This window comes from Helicoverpa zea, chromosome 31 (genome assembly GCF_022581195.2).
Source record: "Helicoverpa zea isolate HzStark_Cry1AcR chromosome 31, ilHelZeax1.1, whole genome shotgun sequence".
Taxonomy (NCBI): Eukaryota; Metazoa; Arthropoda; class Insecta; order Lepidoptera; family Noctuidae; genus Helicoverpa; species Helicoverpa zea.
The window spans coordinates 10,034,980-10,050,809 of NC_061482.1; the positions used below are offsets into that span (position 1 = coordinate 10,034,980).

Consider the following 15,830-nt stretch of genomic DNA (forward strand, 5'->3'; position numbering starts at 1 on the left):
ACGTTCCGTACACATTCGTCGTGAAAACTACTGAACATGAAAAAATAACAAAATGTTAACGACCCCCTCGAACAATGAAAGTAATTAAAATAATAGTCCAACGATATCACGCGAAGTGGTTTTAGTCGTAAAAGAAAAACATGTGACATTGGAAGTTAGCGTGTATAAAGGCTAAAATGCATACGTATCTAGGTAACGGAGGGGTTTTGCGTGGAAGCCACTGTTGTTCCTAAATACTAGGTAAAGCCAATATTGTAGGCGCTTTAAGTTGACATTCGATCGTTTTATGTAAAAAGAATATTGCCTTTCGTGGATGGATATGAATGAGTAGCAAGTCGCCACTGCGCTGTTTATTATTCATTAGACGACTACATGTCACGCAATAGCTTAAGCACGCACAAGCTCAGTGCTTCTGAAACTTTCCCCACTCTTAAATATACCATGCTCCTTTCACTCAACCGTGCAATGAAAGTGTTTTGCTACAATGAAATTAAAAACAAAACTATACTCAACCGTATTGTTAGGGGGCAGCTAAACTGGACGCTCTGAAAAAAGTATATCCAATTTGGAGGACGTCAGGAGCACGCTCACTTTGTGAACCGCTGGCCCAAGTAAATGCTTTAGCTTAAACCGAGATCATTTATTCGTGTATATTAATATTCAAAACTGGCTTTATGACGTTTGCAATTTGTTCTCAAGCGCTGAGCAACAAGAGGCCTGCTTAAATAACGAGACACGCAACAAGCGAATTCTATTTGCATTTGACCTATAAGCGGTTGTCTTTTGTTTGGTGGAGGGGAAAACTTGGTGCGTCGTCACAATAGATTTGAATTTTTCAGTTTTTTGTAAGGCACTCTAAGCACGTGCTCGTAAGACTGTCAGTAAATTATACAACGTTCATTGGCTGTGCGACTTGTCATCGATATAAATTTATGTTTAGTTCCATGTGTAAGCGCTGTTGCTTCGTGAATATAAATTAAGGCTATTGAGCAGTCGGCAAGGACCTGCTAAGTATGTGTATAAGTGTAAAAACCATTTCTGTTCTGCTCCGAGAGCAGGACGCAACTATTTCTTGCTCATTGTTGATTGATTTTACTATCTAGTATGATACTCATTTGGGTTAATGACTTTAGTATACATAAAAAGAGACTTAATAAAATAGATACACATTTTTGTTAGAACTTTGTACTGTAGACGACCATGTGTGGCCCCCAGTGGTAATGTTTACCTAGTGATAGCCGTATCGCAGCCACATATTTCACGCCCTGTGCTCTCATTTTGTTGGAGAGACGCGTGATTGTGAAACAGTATAAAATTTAATTTTCGTCTAATAAGGGCCACGCAATGAGTGCTACTTGAATGAAATGATTGATGACTATTGTACATTAAAATGTGGTGAAAGCAAGGAGCGCTGGCGATTTGGTTAACCAATAGTCGAAAATCTTTTTCCATTTGTCACATTCCAATAAGTTCAATCATAAAGGTAATCGTAAGTTGCAATAAATCACTTATGAATCGTTAAGGAACTAAACAATGAAATAAGATAATTTGGACATTACAATAGAGCGCGGGTCCGCGCCCGCTCGTCAGCGATCCGTGCAGTCTCCACATGCGACACAACTTATCAGTCGTTGGCAGCTAATTAAATGATTCAACATAACTACAAGTAACACTATGTTAGTTTACACATCAGTTTGTTTGTTGTGCGCCCATAATACCTACCGCACGCGAGAACCCTTTGATAGATTGACTAATAAGCGACCCCGTTGAGAATTATGCAGTACAAACCTAACGAGAAATTAGCCTGACAACTTGTGTCCCACGTTTGTGTAATTTAGTGTTCTTTTACATTTTATTAATTAATACCACTGTCTACGTAAGCTTGCTAATGTTAATGTTAAGTGGAAACATGCTGTGCGGACGTTTCGAATATACCTACTTAATTAATAGCAAGTAGGTACTAGTACCCTCAGTGTGGAGGTGACTTCTTTGTTGTTAAAAATATATTAAACACGCGAAGTCCTGTGGCATATCAGCCTGTTCTTAGAAGTTAAAATCGATATAAGTTCATCAAAAACTTTTTGACACATCTACACAAACTTTTAAATTGACATCGTGTTTGGTACAATTTGTAACTTTTCTATTACGATAAATTACCTTTGAATTTCCTTTTATCTGTCCTATTTTTAATAATTGGGACAATTCTTGTATTGCGACTTATTTACTAATATATTTTCTGCAATGCTAACAGCGAGAAGCTTTCTAATGTTGTACAATGTAAAATATCTTACGTCAGCTCTGTGAGTCTTGAATGATTTACGCGCATCTTGACTAGAGGCAAGACAAGCATCTAAATGTCATCTAAGTTGGCCGTAGTCGGTGGGTCGGTGTGGTGTGCAGTGCACAAACCGGGTGTGCATATTGATACAACACATTATGTGTATACCTATAGAGTGTGTCTGTTTACAGCTCAATGTATCGCGCCGCTCGGCATGGAGAGCGGGTTGATTCCCGACAGGGATATCAGCGCTAGCTCCTGTTACAACGACGGCAATGTGGCCCCGCAGAATGGAAGGTACGTATTTCTTCTGTATACTAAGATTCTTAAATAAATCAGTTGCTTCCAAATATCGATCCGAAACTTCGACAGCTCACCCTGAAGAATGTAGAGGTTTTCAGAAAATAAAAAGCCTGCACGCTTCAAAGCAAAGTAACTCGTTTGTATAGTTGGTTGTCAACTCCTGTCTGGTTTTAGTTCCCCATAAAGTAGAAAATAGCAATTGGTTCTCTATGTGAAAAAAAGAAAAAAAAAATGAAGGAATTTATAACTGAACTATTACATTTATTTATTATTAAATTTATACTTGAACGATTACGCTGAAGTTCCTTATACTTACTGGCGTATACTTCCATTAGCCATTACACGTACACGCATCACCACCCCCAGACAGACCCTGTGCCCTGGGGAGAGTAGGGTCAATAAAGTCGCCATAATTGGTGAAAGCTCTCTTGTCTATTATACATATTTATTCTTTAGAAGATGAAATGTTACTGCCATTATTTATTGTTCAAAAAACATTTAAATACTACCTAACTGTTAAAATTGAAAAAGTTTCTGTATTATTCATTGAACGGGATCTCAAACTGCTAAGTAGCTTGACTCAGTTGGCTAATAAAACACCAAATGTTATAGACAGTTGGACTCGTGAGTGCGACCATTCAGTTGTTTACAACGCGAGCGCTTCTTGTGAACCAATACCGTGGTAGCCAGCAGTTTATTACAAGTCATTAATTATAAAAGTTCATATGCGACATGTTTATTTTCTTTATCGAACACCCAACACGTTGTTTATTTTATATCATCAATGATTTAATGCAGTACTATTTGTATTAGCACACTGCGGCTAGACAAAAGGAAATGTTCAACATTTCACCGTCGGTGTTGAAATAGTATCAAAACCTATTAGCTGGCGCATATGCTAAGTGATAAATTATGAAAGTTTGTTCACGCCTCATTGATATCTAGAGAGCGGTCTGTGGCGCGTCAATGAGCTTAATGACTGGCCATCTTGGAATTTGATTGGTGCGAACGATTACACTGCCTCAGTGACACATGATAAGTGAATGCGCTAATAACAACACCACTATTATTAGCTTTGATTGATATACATATTATAGGAGGAATCTTGGTTCGTTGTGAAACAACAATGCGTCTTAGTTTTTGTACGTCCAGCGCATGATGCGTGGAGTATGCATTCATGGCTTATAAACTCGGAAGAGGGACGAGTTAGCGATAATACAACAGTCATTACAGGGTATTAAAAGTTTTTACATACGGCGAACGACAATTGATCGATGAAAAATAAGTGGTGAGTTCGTTACCATTATACTCACTAAAGTTTTTTATTCCTAAAGTTTCTGCGTTTTAGTCCAGGTGATTTCATATTTGTTTAACGGTAAAGTCATTTCAAAGTAGTAGGCCATTCGAGCCCTACAAGTTACAGTTATTTTCCAATCGCGGTTTGCCTATCAACTGTTGTTGAAAGCTCAATCCTGTTTGCATTATTCTATGTAACCCAGATGAGGAGTATATTTTACTGCTTGTCATTTTTGTACAACAACTTAGCCTAGTTTCTAAAAAAAAAGTTATTGTTGGACTATTATTATTATCCTGCGTCAAGTAAATCTCTAAATGTTAAAATACATAGTGTACTCATTCCTTAACGTCTGAATACTCATGATATTGAAATTGTTTCGGCGATCTGTTTGAGCACATGCACAGCCATACGTATAACACAAAGCTGTCAATTTCCTTTGACGAGAGACTCGTTATACCGAACCAAAGGGCGGGACGTCGCGTTCCTGATGTTGATGAATATGCGGCTACATAGCTCCTTGCTATTGATAGCTTTAACAACATTAATTTGTACGACCCTTAGTGCAAAAACGTAATGTTACTCCGATTTAATGGACTGACTTCTGGTATCTTTGTAGGAGCGTGTACAAATACGACTGCACGCATGCTAGAATGCGTAGGCGAGAGTAGTGTAGCTATTAGTTTAATCAGGCTCCAGCTTAGATGACATTCAAATGGATGTTCAGCATACTACATTTTCGCATGCGAGTCATGAAGCCACATGTCATCGGACTTGCTTCGTGTTCAGATTCTATGGACATGGATGCAAAGTTGAATTCAGATGAAATGTCAAAATTGTATTCGTCTCTTGCTCAAATATAACAGCGCAATACCTCCTTTGTCAGATTCCATCTCCGGATCTTCTTTGTTCGTACTCACTATTATCTTAAATTCCGAAATATTTTGTGTAAAACATTTTCCTAAATTAAATTGGCTAGTTAAGTGTTTGTCAACACCTAATAATTTGTTGTTCGACAGGCTAAATCAGGATATAAAAGGTGGTGCCTGGTGTCCGAGATCGCAAATCACTACTGAGTCCACGGAATGGTTAGAAATCGACCTACATTCGGTGCATGTGATCACCGGGACCGGCACTCAGGGCCGGTTCGGAAACGGCCAGGGCCAGGAGTATGCAGAGGCGTATGTCATCGAGTATTGGCGGCCCAAACTCGGCAAGTGGGTGCGGTACAGGACTGGCGACGGGCAAGAGGTAAGGATCCTGTTTCTTTAAATTAAAAGGTTGTTGTTTCATATTAAATTCTTCAGGCACTCAAGGAAATCTCTCATATCTAGGCACTCAACCTTTTTACAACTCTTTTTGCCGTACATTTCCATTCAATCTCGAGGTTTGCTTGTATTTACCCTTGTAAGTACCCTTATATCTAGTGATGTAAAATGAAAAAAAAAACGATTTGTTTTTTTTCACTTTATTGAAAAAAAACATGAAAAAAAACTTTGCATCGTTGTTTTTTTTCTAAATTTGGTTTTTTTTCTAGCCTACTTTTTAGTTCAATTTTCAAAATTTCCCTTTCGTTGAGTTAATATCAATGAATGTTGCCAACATTTTCATGAAATTTGGTTCTGTTTTATCAGAAAAGTACCGTAGATTCAAGAATAAACCTAAGACTCTTTTATGTAACCTTAAGTATTAATCTTTAACGGTAAATGCCCTAACAATTTAAGAGTTATTATACTCTTGAAAAAAACAAGGCCCAGAAAAAAAACAGTTTTTTATCTGGTTTTTTTTCAAGGTTTTTTTTCACACTAGAAAAAAAACGGTTTTTTTGCAACACTACTTATATCTAAGAAGATCTTTTGTTTATACCAACGGCTGTCTGTTATAAAGTATTCAATATGAATACCAGTGTGCGTAGTAATAAATAGCCTCTCTACAATTTTATTACCATAGTAAGTATATATAATGATTCAATATTATATTTCCTTGAGGATTACGATATGTCATGAACCGTTTGTTATCCACTAATCCAATTCTCTGTATCAATCAATCAGACTATAATTCTACACAGCTGGATGTGGGCTCCTCCCAACTTACATTTCTGCAATATCAATTGCCAAAGAGATGGAATGAATCCTGTTACTCTTTAAGTTGCATTTTATCGTGTCTGTAGTAAGACTTATTTATTGTCCGGTTTAACGCCTAAATGCGATTCCTAGATCATTAAAATGAAACGCTTCATAGGCGACAGCTGTGTGAATCTTGGATCAACTTGTTGATATTTTGCAGTGCGCAAAGGCTTGAAGTTCAGTGACATTGAAAGTTAGCGTAGACAGACACTTAAAGCTCTCCATACAGAGTTGTGTTGTCATCGATGTGATCTTTTCTGAGCGTAGCCGGAAAACCGGCTCTTTGTATTATGAAGTTTGGAGCAGGGCTGCTATAAATGTACTTGTTTAATTTCATATAACATTTCTTTGTAAATTTTAAAAGTTTATTTCTATTAATTTTACGCAACGCAGTGTGCAGGTCCCATCTGTTATTTTTTCGCGTTTACAGCCAATAATAACTATTTATAAGAGGTATTAAGATATAGTTCGTAAACTGACGGTTGAATAAAAGTCGTAACAATTTCTGGTTTGGACAGCCCACTGTATATGAGGATCAAAGCGTCGGCGTCGCTCAAACTGAGCGAAAGACAGAACGCGGACAGACGAGAGCTTAATTCGCTTAGCTTCACACTTTTCTACTGTTCGGCCGCCATTAGTCTTGTTTCTATTCGAAGCACATACGTGTGTACGGCTTAGAGGTGTGTACTTATGGTACTACTTTCGTCACCTCAGGTTTTACAGGATTTTGTTTCTTGAGATAAGAAGTTGTTTTATGTCTGTGTTTCACACGCGCAAAAAATATTAATCGTAGCAATGGCCCTTTATGTTCATAATAATACAATAATGGTTGCTGCGTCGTAGGTGTTTAAGGCGAGGAATTGGTCAACAATAATTCCATAACCGGCACGCGCATCTAAGGCGCCAAAAGGGGTCGGAGCGTCTGAGCGGGGCGAGGATAACAATACGCGCGCTAGCTTATAACTAAAAGTCGTAAGCGACAAAATGGTTTTGTAATTTTATTATTTAGAAATGATAATTTGATAAAAATTCCTTCTACAATTTTAAAGAGTATGTACATACTCAACTACGAAAAAAGTTAAGAGGCTTAAATCGGTCCCGTATGCCCATAATATGTGAATCTCTTTCTAAAAAGAGGTATATTTGATATATTTTTCTCTGTTATAAAAGTTACCTAATCATGTTTCTACGTCTAACAAAATAAGGTTTATATCATGAACTTTCAGGTAACCAAGTTGTATTTTGATCCGTTTTGTATTTACTGAGAAAAATTGAAATCCTTGGCGCCAAAAATTCCAATTCGTCCTCTTAAGTACGAAATGGCGCGTGTATTCCTACGTGTCGCTTGCTGTCATGTACCTAATACATTTCTAATAAAATAAATAGGAAGCTCATTTCTTCTTCATTTTAACGTCGTCGTAATTATTGTCTCATTATTGCGTATTATCCATTCTATAATTTGCATTAAATGAGCGATATTGTTACAGTGTCTAAGGTTGCCACAGTAGTGGTAATTGTGTGTGGTAATACCCGATTTTTTCGCGATACGAGGATTGTCAGTTGGAACTGAAAGCAATGATCAGTTCTTGTAATCAATAATGGTATTGTAGCAAAGTTAAATCAACTGGCAGAACTGCAAGCCAGAGACTAGAGTTGACATTAGCAAATAGTTAGGAGCTAACTTTCATATGGAATGTTCGGGAGACATCTCTCGTATTAGCCAACTATCACTCCTGTATTTGCAATTCCCAGTAAATCAAACGTTTGTTCTTGCAGTTAATTAAACATATGAGTAATAGTTACTACGTCGTTGTTAGGACTATTTGTGTTCTAGCTGGTTCATTTACAACTAAGTGCGACCGTGTTTTACTTTATGGGGTTGCACACGAAACGTCGTTTCGTCTTTAATTATCTACATTATAATTGGTAGAATTTAACAGGTACTATTTCTAAAAATAATATGCGGGGATGAGAAACAAAACTAAATATTGAGATCACATTCGATCCTTTGAAAGACATGGCATTTTATCCATGTAAATACAATGACTAACCGTTTCCTTTTAGATCTTTTTATTCTAGGGCGGATAGCATTCGCCCGGTAATGGAATACAAGATCTGTAAATTCTATATTAATTATATTTAAATGAAACAACGCAGCCTCTGATTGTTGACTATGATATTAAGACCGGAATGCCCGCATACCCGGCATGGCCACAGTGTTTACAGTACGAACGTGAATTGAGTGTTCGCAAACAGCTAGCACTGCAGTTTTCAATGTGAAAATTAGTTTTTAAACACCACTTCCGTGGTATAGTTGCGATCGTGCTTTTTTAATGAATTTCATTTGAATTCTTGAGTGCGTCTCTCGTCTGTTGTTATGCAGTGCTAGTTTTATATTGTGTATATACTTTTACTGGCGACGTAGCAGTAACTCTTGAAAAAAGCTCACTAATGTATCTTAAGACATTAAATTACTAATTTAAATTATAATTTACTCCCATCCTTAACGTAAAGACTCATAATCATCTGCCTAGCCTTATCCCAACTTTGTATATTGGGGTCGGCTTCCAGTCTAACCGGATGCAGCGGAGCACTAGTTTTTTACATAGAGCGACCGACCGACCCAAAACCTGAAAATAGTTTGATCAGAACAATGAGAATTCAATTAAACTACTATATGTTTTAATTTTTCATAAAGTTTTAATGACATTTTCTCTCAGAATTTGTTTAATCGTATTAAAAATCGTTTGAGATGTTACAGTTATTACCGTGTCAGAGGTTTTTCGCATTTTAACGTTACACGTTATATATTCATTGGAGGCGTGTTCAAGTGTTTCAGTCACTCGGCGCAGTCACTACAGCTTTCCTTATAAATGCACGACATTAGCACATGGCTTGTGCTAACTTGCAATTATGTCGTTTTTAAATTCCCCCTGAACAAAGAGGGTTGCTTGTACAATTGATCCGTAGAAGGACTTAATAATAGTTAGATTACCTCCCTTCAATTTGTGGGAAATATTTAGCATTTACAACGTAGACTGGTACGTACTGCTAAACGGTTGTGATGACATTATTGACGGTAAATTAGCTAGCTTCCAGCTACCTTACTGATCGATTCCGTATAATATTGTTATAAATGATTTTAGGTTTCAAGAGCTAGGTGCCTGTACCTTACTAATTCTTCGCTCAGTCTTGTTTGATGGACTAGCTGTTCCCGTCGGTTCCACCCGTCCGGACGGAATTGCGGGAAGTAATTCCCTCGCGACTTTTTAAAAAGTAACCTATGTCGTTTTAGGCTCAAGACTATCTGTGTACCAAATCTCTTAGACAAACGTATTGACTTCGACATTCATATTATTAGTAAGGATAACATGCACAAAAGTGCAACTTTTGAACCACAGAAATATTTAAATCTGCGAAGCGTTTATGACCGGTGTTACTTTACCAATTAAAACTCAGTCTAGACAGGTACAAAAGCATTTGTTAGACTCACAATACGTATCAGGTGCATTGCATACACAGAAACTATTGAAGCTTGCATTTTGTAGGTCGCTTAATTAAATCAACGTCGAATGATGTCTATCACCTATAGATAACTCTGGAACACACGAACTTGCATGCTTGATGAGCATGTTTTAATCCGAATATAGCTGAAAAAAAATGGAAAACGTACGTCGTCCTGTACTGTACCCACCATATAGCCGCCATATTAATCTACCACTCACCCATTACGTAATTTGTGAATGCATTCCACTACTCAAACTCTACATTGCATTGGTTTGAATCCAAACATGCGACTCGGCTAAATATCCGTCTCATTTGCATTGACATTTCGGTTACTGTTCTCATATCATTGTCTACTGCTCATTAAATGCGCTTCAGTTATTCGTGGAAATATTCAATAATATTGGGATTTATTTGAGCATTCACATTACGCTATCGAATACCGGCTTCGGATTTAAAATAATATCCATCGATGAAGCGAGACTGCATTTCTAGTCGTGGATTATTTTTGCAATATAAAGCAACGTCATATTATAAGCTGATAATACTGCGTCGGGAAGCGGGATTATACACCGGTAAAACGTATAAGCTATTTTAAAATCTTAACTTTTCAACGTGATATCGTGGTAACACAAACATTTAGAGTAGTTTGTAGTCGGATTTACGAGTCCGTGTATTTAAAGGTTTGGGACGCCAGCGTAGAAAGCTGCTGGTAATTTATATGCCGCAACAAAGTTTGTTTGCCATGTATGTTTGTAAATCTTTTATAACAAATAATGAAAATTAAGTTTCAAAGAGATTTCGGAATTCTATAATTTAGAACAAAATGTGGAATAATGTTTGTGAACAGCTTTGAAGCAGGAGGGAAATTCATCCATTTCGTAACAAAATGATGTACTGAATATTGTAATAATCGAATTCCGACGAAGAAGTTTGTGTGGCATATACGTCACGAACTCAACCACAACGCAGACTTAGTCTAACACAGCCTGAACACTGCTCTTCACAAGCTTAAAATGTGTAAAAGCCTCATAAGTACAGTGTAGACCAGTGGTCCGCGGCTTTCTGTGAAGCTCCGACAGTTTGATCTCCATACTCACAACTTTATCCTATTGAACTCGCTAGACGGAAAATGTTAACTCCCTCAGCAATATGTTGACTTTTGACTTCACTATAGATTCTGAAAGCTACCACAATTTCGTTATTATGTTGGGAGTCTAAGTTAGTTAAACATTATATTGATTTGTACTTATGCAATGGCGAGTTTTCATTTTCCCCAAAGCGGGTAATGGTTACACAACATCGAAGATTATTCATTGGTTTATGGTAATTTATAGATCAGTGTATGAGTATTTACGAGCGTTTGATAGACGCTTAACTTCGTCACTACAGCAACTTTAAATATCATCAATGCTATTGTTGCAGATCCTGCAGGGCAACACGAACACTTACTTGGAGAAGAAGAACCACCTTGAGCCGCCGATCTGGGCTTCGAAGATACGCTTCATACCGTACAGTTCCCATCGACGGACTGTATGCATGAGGGTCGAACTATACGGATGTTATTGGAGCGGTGAGTACTCACTATTACATACAAGTTTTATATTCTGAAAGTTCTTTTGATGGACTTTTAAAAAGAGGATAGACGGAAAATGGATGAAAAGTTAGTTTTGGGCAATAGTGCATTTATATAGTAAGTGCATACACGAATGCCTTTTACCTTTTGCTATAGTCAGTAAAAATCAATTGGAAAAAGAAAATGGTTACACCAATAAAATTCGTGCTGTTAACTCTAAATAAGCGGTAAAACTCAAATGTAAGCCTAGCACACTAAGGCAGTTAGTCCCGCTACCGCCTACTGGCTGGCTAATTATTTTATCACGACACGACTACATTAACTTTTCCACGTACTCTGTCCCGATACGAGACTAGTGCCCGCTAAAAAACACTTGATGTTAAAGTACCTTTCACAAAACAGATGAAGCGAAATAATAACTCAAAAGCAACCGCGTATCTTACAAACAATCTTGGAATGATACGATAATATCACGGAATAAATAATATGACAATAGGAAGTGAACGTCGGCTGCATAAGCAATAAACCGACAACTTATTTCCTAAGCTACAATAGTTCAAAAGCAGATTCACGTTTTACCTATGCCGAGGGCTTAAGCTTGGGGGGTAAGCTGAGCGCTTAATCGAATGTCAGTTACTTTACGTTTGACAGTCCGATTCATAATGCACCGGTAGTTGATTTCATCCGAACCGCAATCTCACATCGTTTAGTACACAGATTTATTGAATTTATTGTCTCTTCACAATTTCCGCCTTGAGTTTCAACGAAGATTAAATTGTTCCTTAAGAAAGCTCATTGTGAATTGATGTCTGCTTACACATTTGTGTTGGTTTATCTATTTATTTGGTGTATTTTTTATTTACATTCAGTACTTCAGAGTTAATATAACCAGCAAATGTCAACAACAAAACTAGAAAAAGCATGTTCATCCACAAAACAGCGAATTTTTGTATTTGGAACATGATGAGCGCAGGACCTAAGCCTTCATTGCTTTGTCCCATGGCTACTACGTACATATTTAAAGGCATTCTAAAAGTAATTACACGCGTCCACATTCCCATAGGTTATAAAATAATCAAAATAATGTGTGGACCGTGTACAAAGTTCATTAAAATAAAGTTAATTATGGAGCGTATCACAGAAATTATAATTCGCCGTGTTCATGGTTTTAATGCGGTTACTACAACGGCAATAGTTGAAGGCCTTAGTAGAGTAGTGAATTCTAGGAATTCTGTTATCGAACGTGCGCCGCCAGGGACCACATGCAAAGCGTCATTAGGTAAAAAGTGGCAAATTACTAGACTTAATCATACGTCTGCATTTTTAAACTGCTTTCATTTGCCGTCGACGGGCGCACGCCATTGATACCTCGCTATCACTACCTGCAACTGCTGCTATCTACACATTCCCCTTTAATCAATGTTTGTATTATAAGGTATTGCTAACGATTCTGTGTGACCATAAATATTATATCTACAGGATTAATTTTAATCCCCCTCCGTGTGCTCAAGTAATTGTGTTTCTTGGTAGCTCGGAACGATCGAGGCTAAAAATAACCGAGTAGAAAATATTAATTAACATGCTTTATAATTATTTGTGTAACTTGTAACTTGTGGTTGAGTTGTACCGTGGTGCACTAACTACTGTGTAAACTAGCTTAATTACAATATTCGTGTGAATATCAAGACTGTTTATATACAAGGGAAGTGATTAGCTTTCAAACAGGATATTCAATGTACGTGCGCTCAATCGCGGATTATTGCCGAGCTTTGTGGCTTAGGACGGTGACGTGTCGCCTCTTAATCACAAGTTCCTCTAACAATGAAAATGAGTAACTACTAGATGAAGGTTATATAAACCAGCTTCTACTAACAATAACACTCGCCCTCTTGTGCAACAACTATCCAGGTGTCGGTCACTCATTGCGTGGTGAATATAAATAAAACACATGGTACGTACTTGATTCACACCTTATATAATATAAATAAATGCAGTTGTTATTCCTCCGACGGTTTTTTTTGTCGTGGCGGCACACGAACGCTGCATTTTCAAGTAAGTGCATGGTTTTGTGAAATTCGCCGACAAATAAATCAGTGATACCTAGAGGCTACTTTAGGAGCCTCGTCACATACGTCGCCACCGCGTCGTGCTCATTTACAGACCTTGTTCTTAGGAAACATCTTTAGATCCTGCCTTTCAAAAGTTCTGCGATTCGCCGAATTTATTTATATTTATAAACCTTCAATGGAAACTCGTTTATTAGAAGCACTATATGCATTAATATGGTGTTCAATCATGCATTGATTTCAGTTACATATCTAGGGCTGTAAAAAATTTTGAATTCCAACCCATTACGTGTTGCAATATCTCACTCTGTGAGAAATCACTCACGTCTGAATGTATGATCAGTTCAAAATAGCATCTTATTGAGCAAAGTACTCCACTAAACTAAAATAGCCTAGTGACTGAGTTGAAATAAACCTTTACATAATCGTGGTAGGTCTGTTGGACCCCGAGAGCTTTCTTTATATTTTGGCAAATGCACTTTCGCGACTGTCTTCTTTGCCCCTGTTTTTTGTGCGAACCAAGACGTCTATCATTCTTGCCGTAATCCGCGCGACCACTGGTGAAGCACTATTTTGGAATCATTTTGTTATTTTGTGCAAAATATGTTGAGGGCGTGTTCTTCTCTTTCTTTTCTGCATATATTTCAATTTGCTTTGGTTGCCATCGATTGGAATTCCTTGCCAAAGTATGCCAATATAACGTCCGTTCAATAGAATTTCCCATGCTCGCAAAGGGCAATAATTATTAGAGTTCGTGTGCAAATACGATATTCGATGTGCTCGACTGTGGTCGTCTCATGCCGCATTTGCGACGTTAATTGCACAGCCACTTGGCTGCAAAATGTCATAAGTACGAGCAATGTATGAACTCCTTTATGCTTTTGCTTTGAATAACGAGCCGCTTCAAAGTTTCTCTATAATATAGCGTCGTCACGTGAAACAGGAATTTAGTTTAATTATTTCTGGGTACGAAAATCTAGTTCGAATTAATTTCTATGGATCATTTCAAAACTTTTTAATCTAATAGTTTATAATCACATTCATTTTAGATTCACTATTCGGGATGTTTGAGCTAATAATGTGTTGATATTTCAACATATTTTCCTCGGAAGCACAATTTATTCATACATATACATTGTCATGCCTTTTAAAAGCTAATGATGGGAATGCAGCATCAGTGGTACTTTTGTAATTATAAATCATTCTTGAATTTCAATCCATTAACGTTAGCAGTTGCCCAACATGAATGTATGCATTATTCTATCAACATGCTATTTCCAACACTTAGGTGAAGCCGTTTGTGGTCGTTCAGTTGTTCAAGTAAAGCCAAGATCTAAGAATGATCTAGAAACAATTGTCGCAAGTGCTTATTATACGGAGCACGTTGTATGACTCAAATGAAGGAAACGATGCGGCGCTAAGGGGCGGGTTAACAACCTGTCTAAGCTTATGCATTATTGCGTACTTTAAATCATGGTCGCTTCAATATATGTAGATGTGCTTGACACTTTTAATGAGGTTTTTTCCATGGTCGCTCTTTATGATTAGTATACATGCACAACCTAGATACATACATATAATCATCAAGCTTTAATGTACCTTCAACACAACCACAGTCTACCTTTTTTATTACGGGGCCACAAAAAAGATTTGGTCTAGCAGGGCAAAAAAAAATTAGGTGAAAAAAAAACGAGGGTTTCAATACGAGCAACTTAACATAGAAAGTTTTTTTACAACAAATAACTATGATAAGACCATTGCTAGTGTCAAATTAGCCAAGACCATTGATAACCGTTAACCTCTTTATGAATATTAACACAGCAGAAACCTGTTTTATTCCCAAAAGATACGACGTGTTGATAAGCAACTTGTCGGCAGAGTAGCTCGGTATCTGTCAAGTGGTCTTGACGTCACTGGTTCGGTGCTCTTTCGAAGCAATGTCTTTGTAATTTAACTGTGTAGTGTTATTTACCAGTCTTACCAAGAGGTTGAGGGTTGATTAACTGGGCTGAGGAGGTCACTATCGCTCCTTGTAAATCGTTAGACTGGAAGCCGACCACGACAAAGTTGGGAATTAATTGATTAATTATGTTAATGGCAATTCAATTTTTAGTGGGAATCGTGGCGTACTCGATGCCGAAAGGTGACAAGCGGAGTAACGGGATCGAGCTCACCGACATGGTGTACGATGGCCAATGGGGGGAGGAGCTGCGCGGAGGACTCGGCCAGCTGGTGGACGGCAAGTTCGGCGGCGATGAGATCCGAGAAGCCGCCAAGAACTCAGCGTGGGTCGGCTGGAGGAACGACTCCCGGCCAAACACACCCGTCCTCACCTTCGAGTTCGACAAAGTACGAGAGTTCAGCGCAGTCCACTTGTACTGCAATAATAAATTCATGCGCGATGTACAGGTGAGCACAACATTGTTTCCCCACTTAGCAAACTTTCAGCGTAGTTCAAACTTCTTGAATAATGAAAAGATCTGTCGCGACATTGCAAACTACTAATTTCTAGTTGATTTTAGTTATAAAGTAGACCGATTGGGGTAGCCTCTCTTATAAATATTAGTTGCGTTTGCAAAACTTTTGCTTGTACCAAGAAGGACTCATATTGATCAGTATAATTTTCAGTTCACAATAAAATATTCAAATGCTATAATAACTATTCTATGGTATAAAATATGCA

At 37.7% G+C, this 15,830-nt stretch overlaps 1 protein-coding gene across 2 annotated transcripts in view; it reads left to right on the forward strand.

Moving 5' to 3' along the window:
• The window catches only part of LOC124645052 (discoidin domain-containing receptor tyrosine kinase B-like), a 43,964-nt gene that overhangs the window by 19,767 nt on the left and 8,367 nt on the right, over nt 1-15,830 (forward strand). For both annotated transcript variants that reach the window (XM_047184787.1, XM_047184788.1), the window contains exons 3-6: nt 2,470-2,575; nt 4,895-5,126; nt 10,931-11,078; nt 15,261-15,556. In XM_047184787.1, the coding sequence (XP_047040743.1) occupies nt 2,470-2,575; nt 4,895-5,126; nt 10,931-11,078; nt 15,261-15,556 (782 nt within the window). The remainder of the gene's footprint in view (nt 1-2,469; nt 2,576-4,894; nt 5,127-10,930; nt 11,079-15,260; nt 15,557-15,830) is intronic.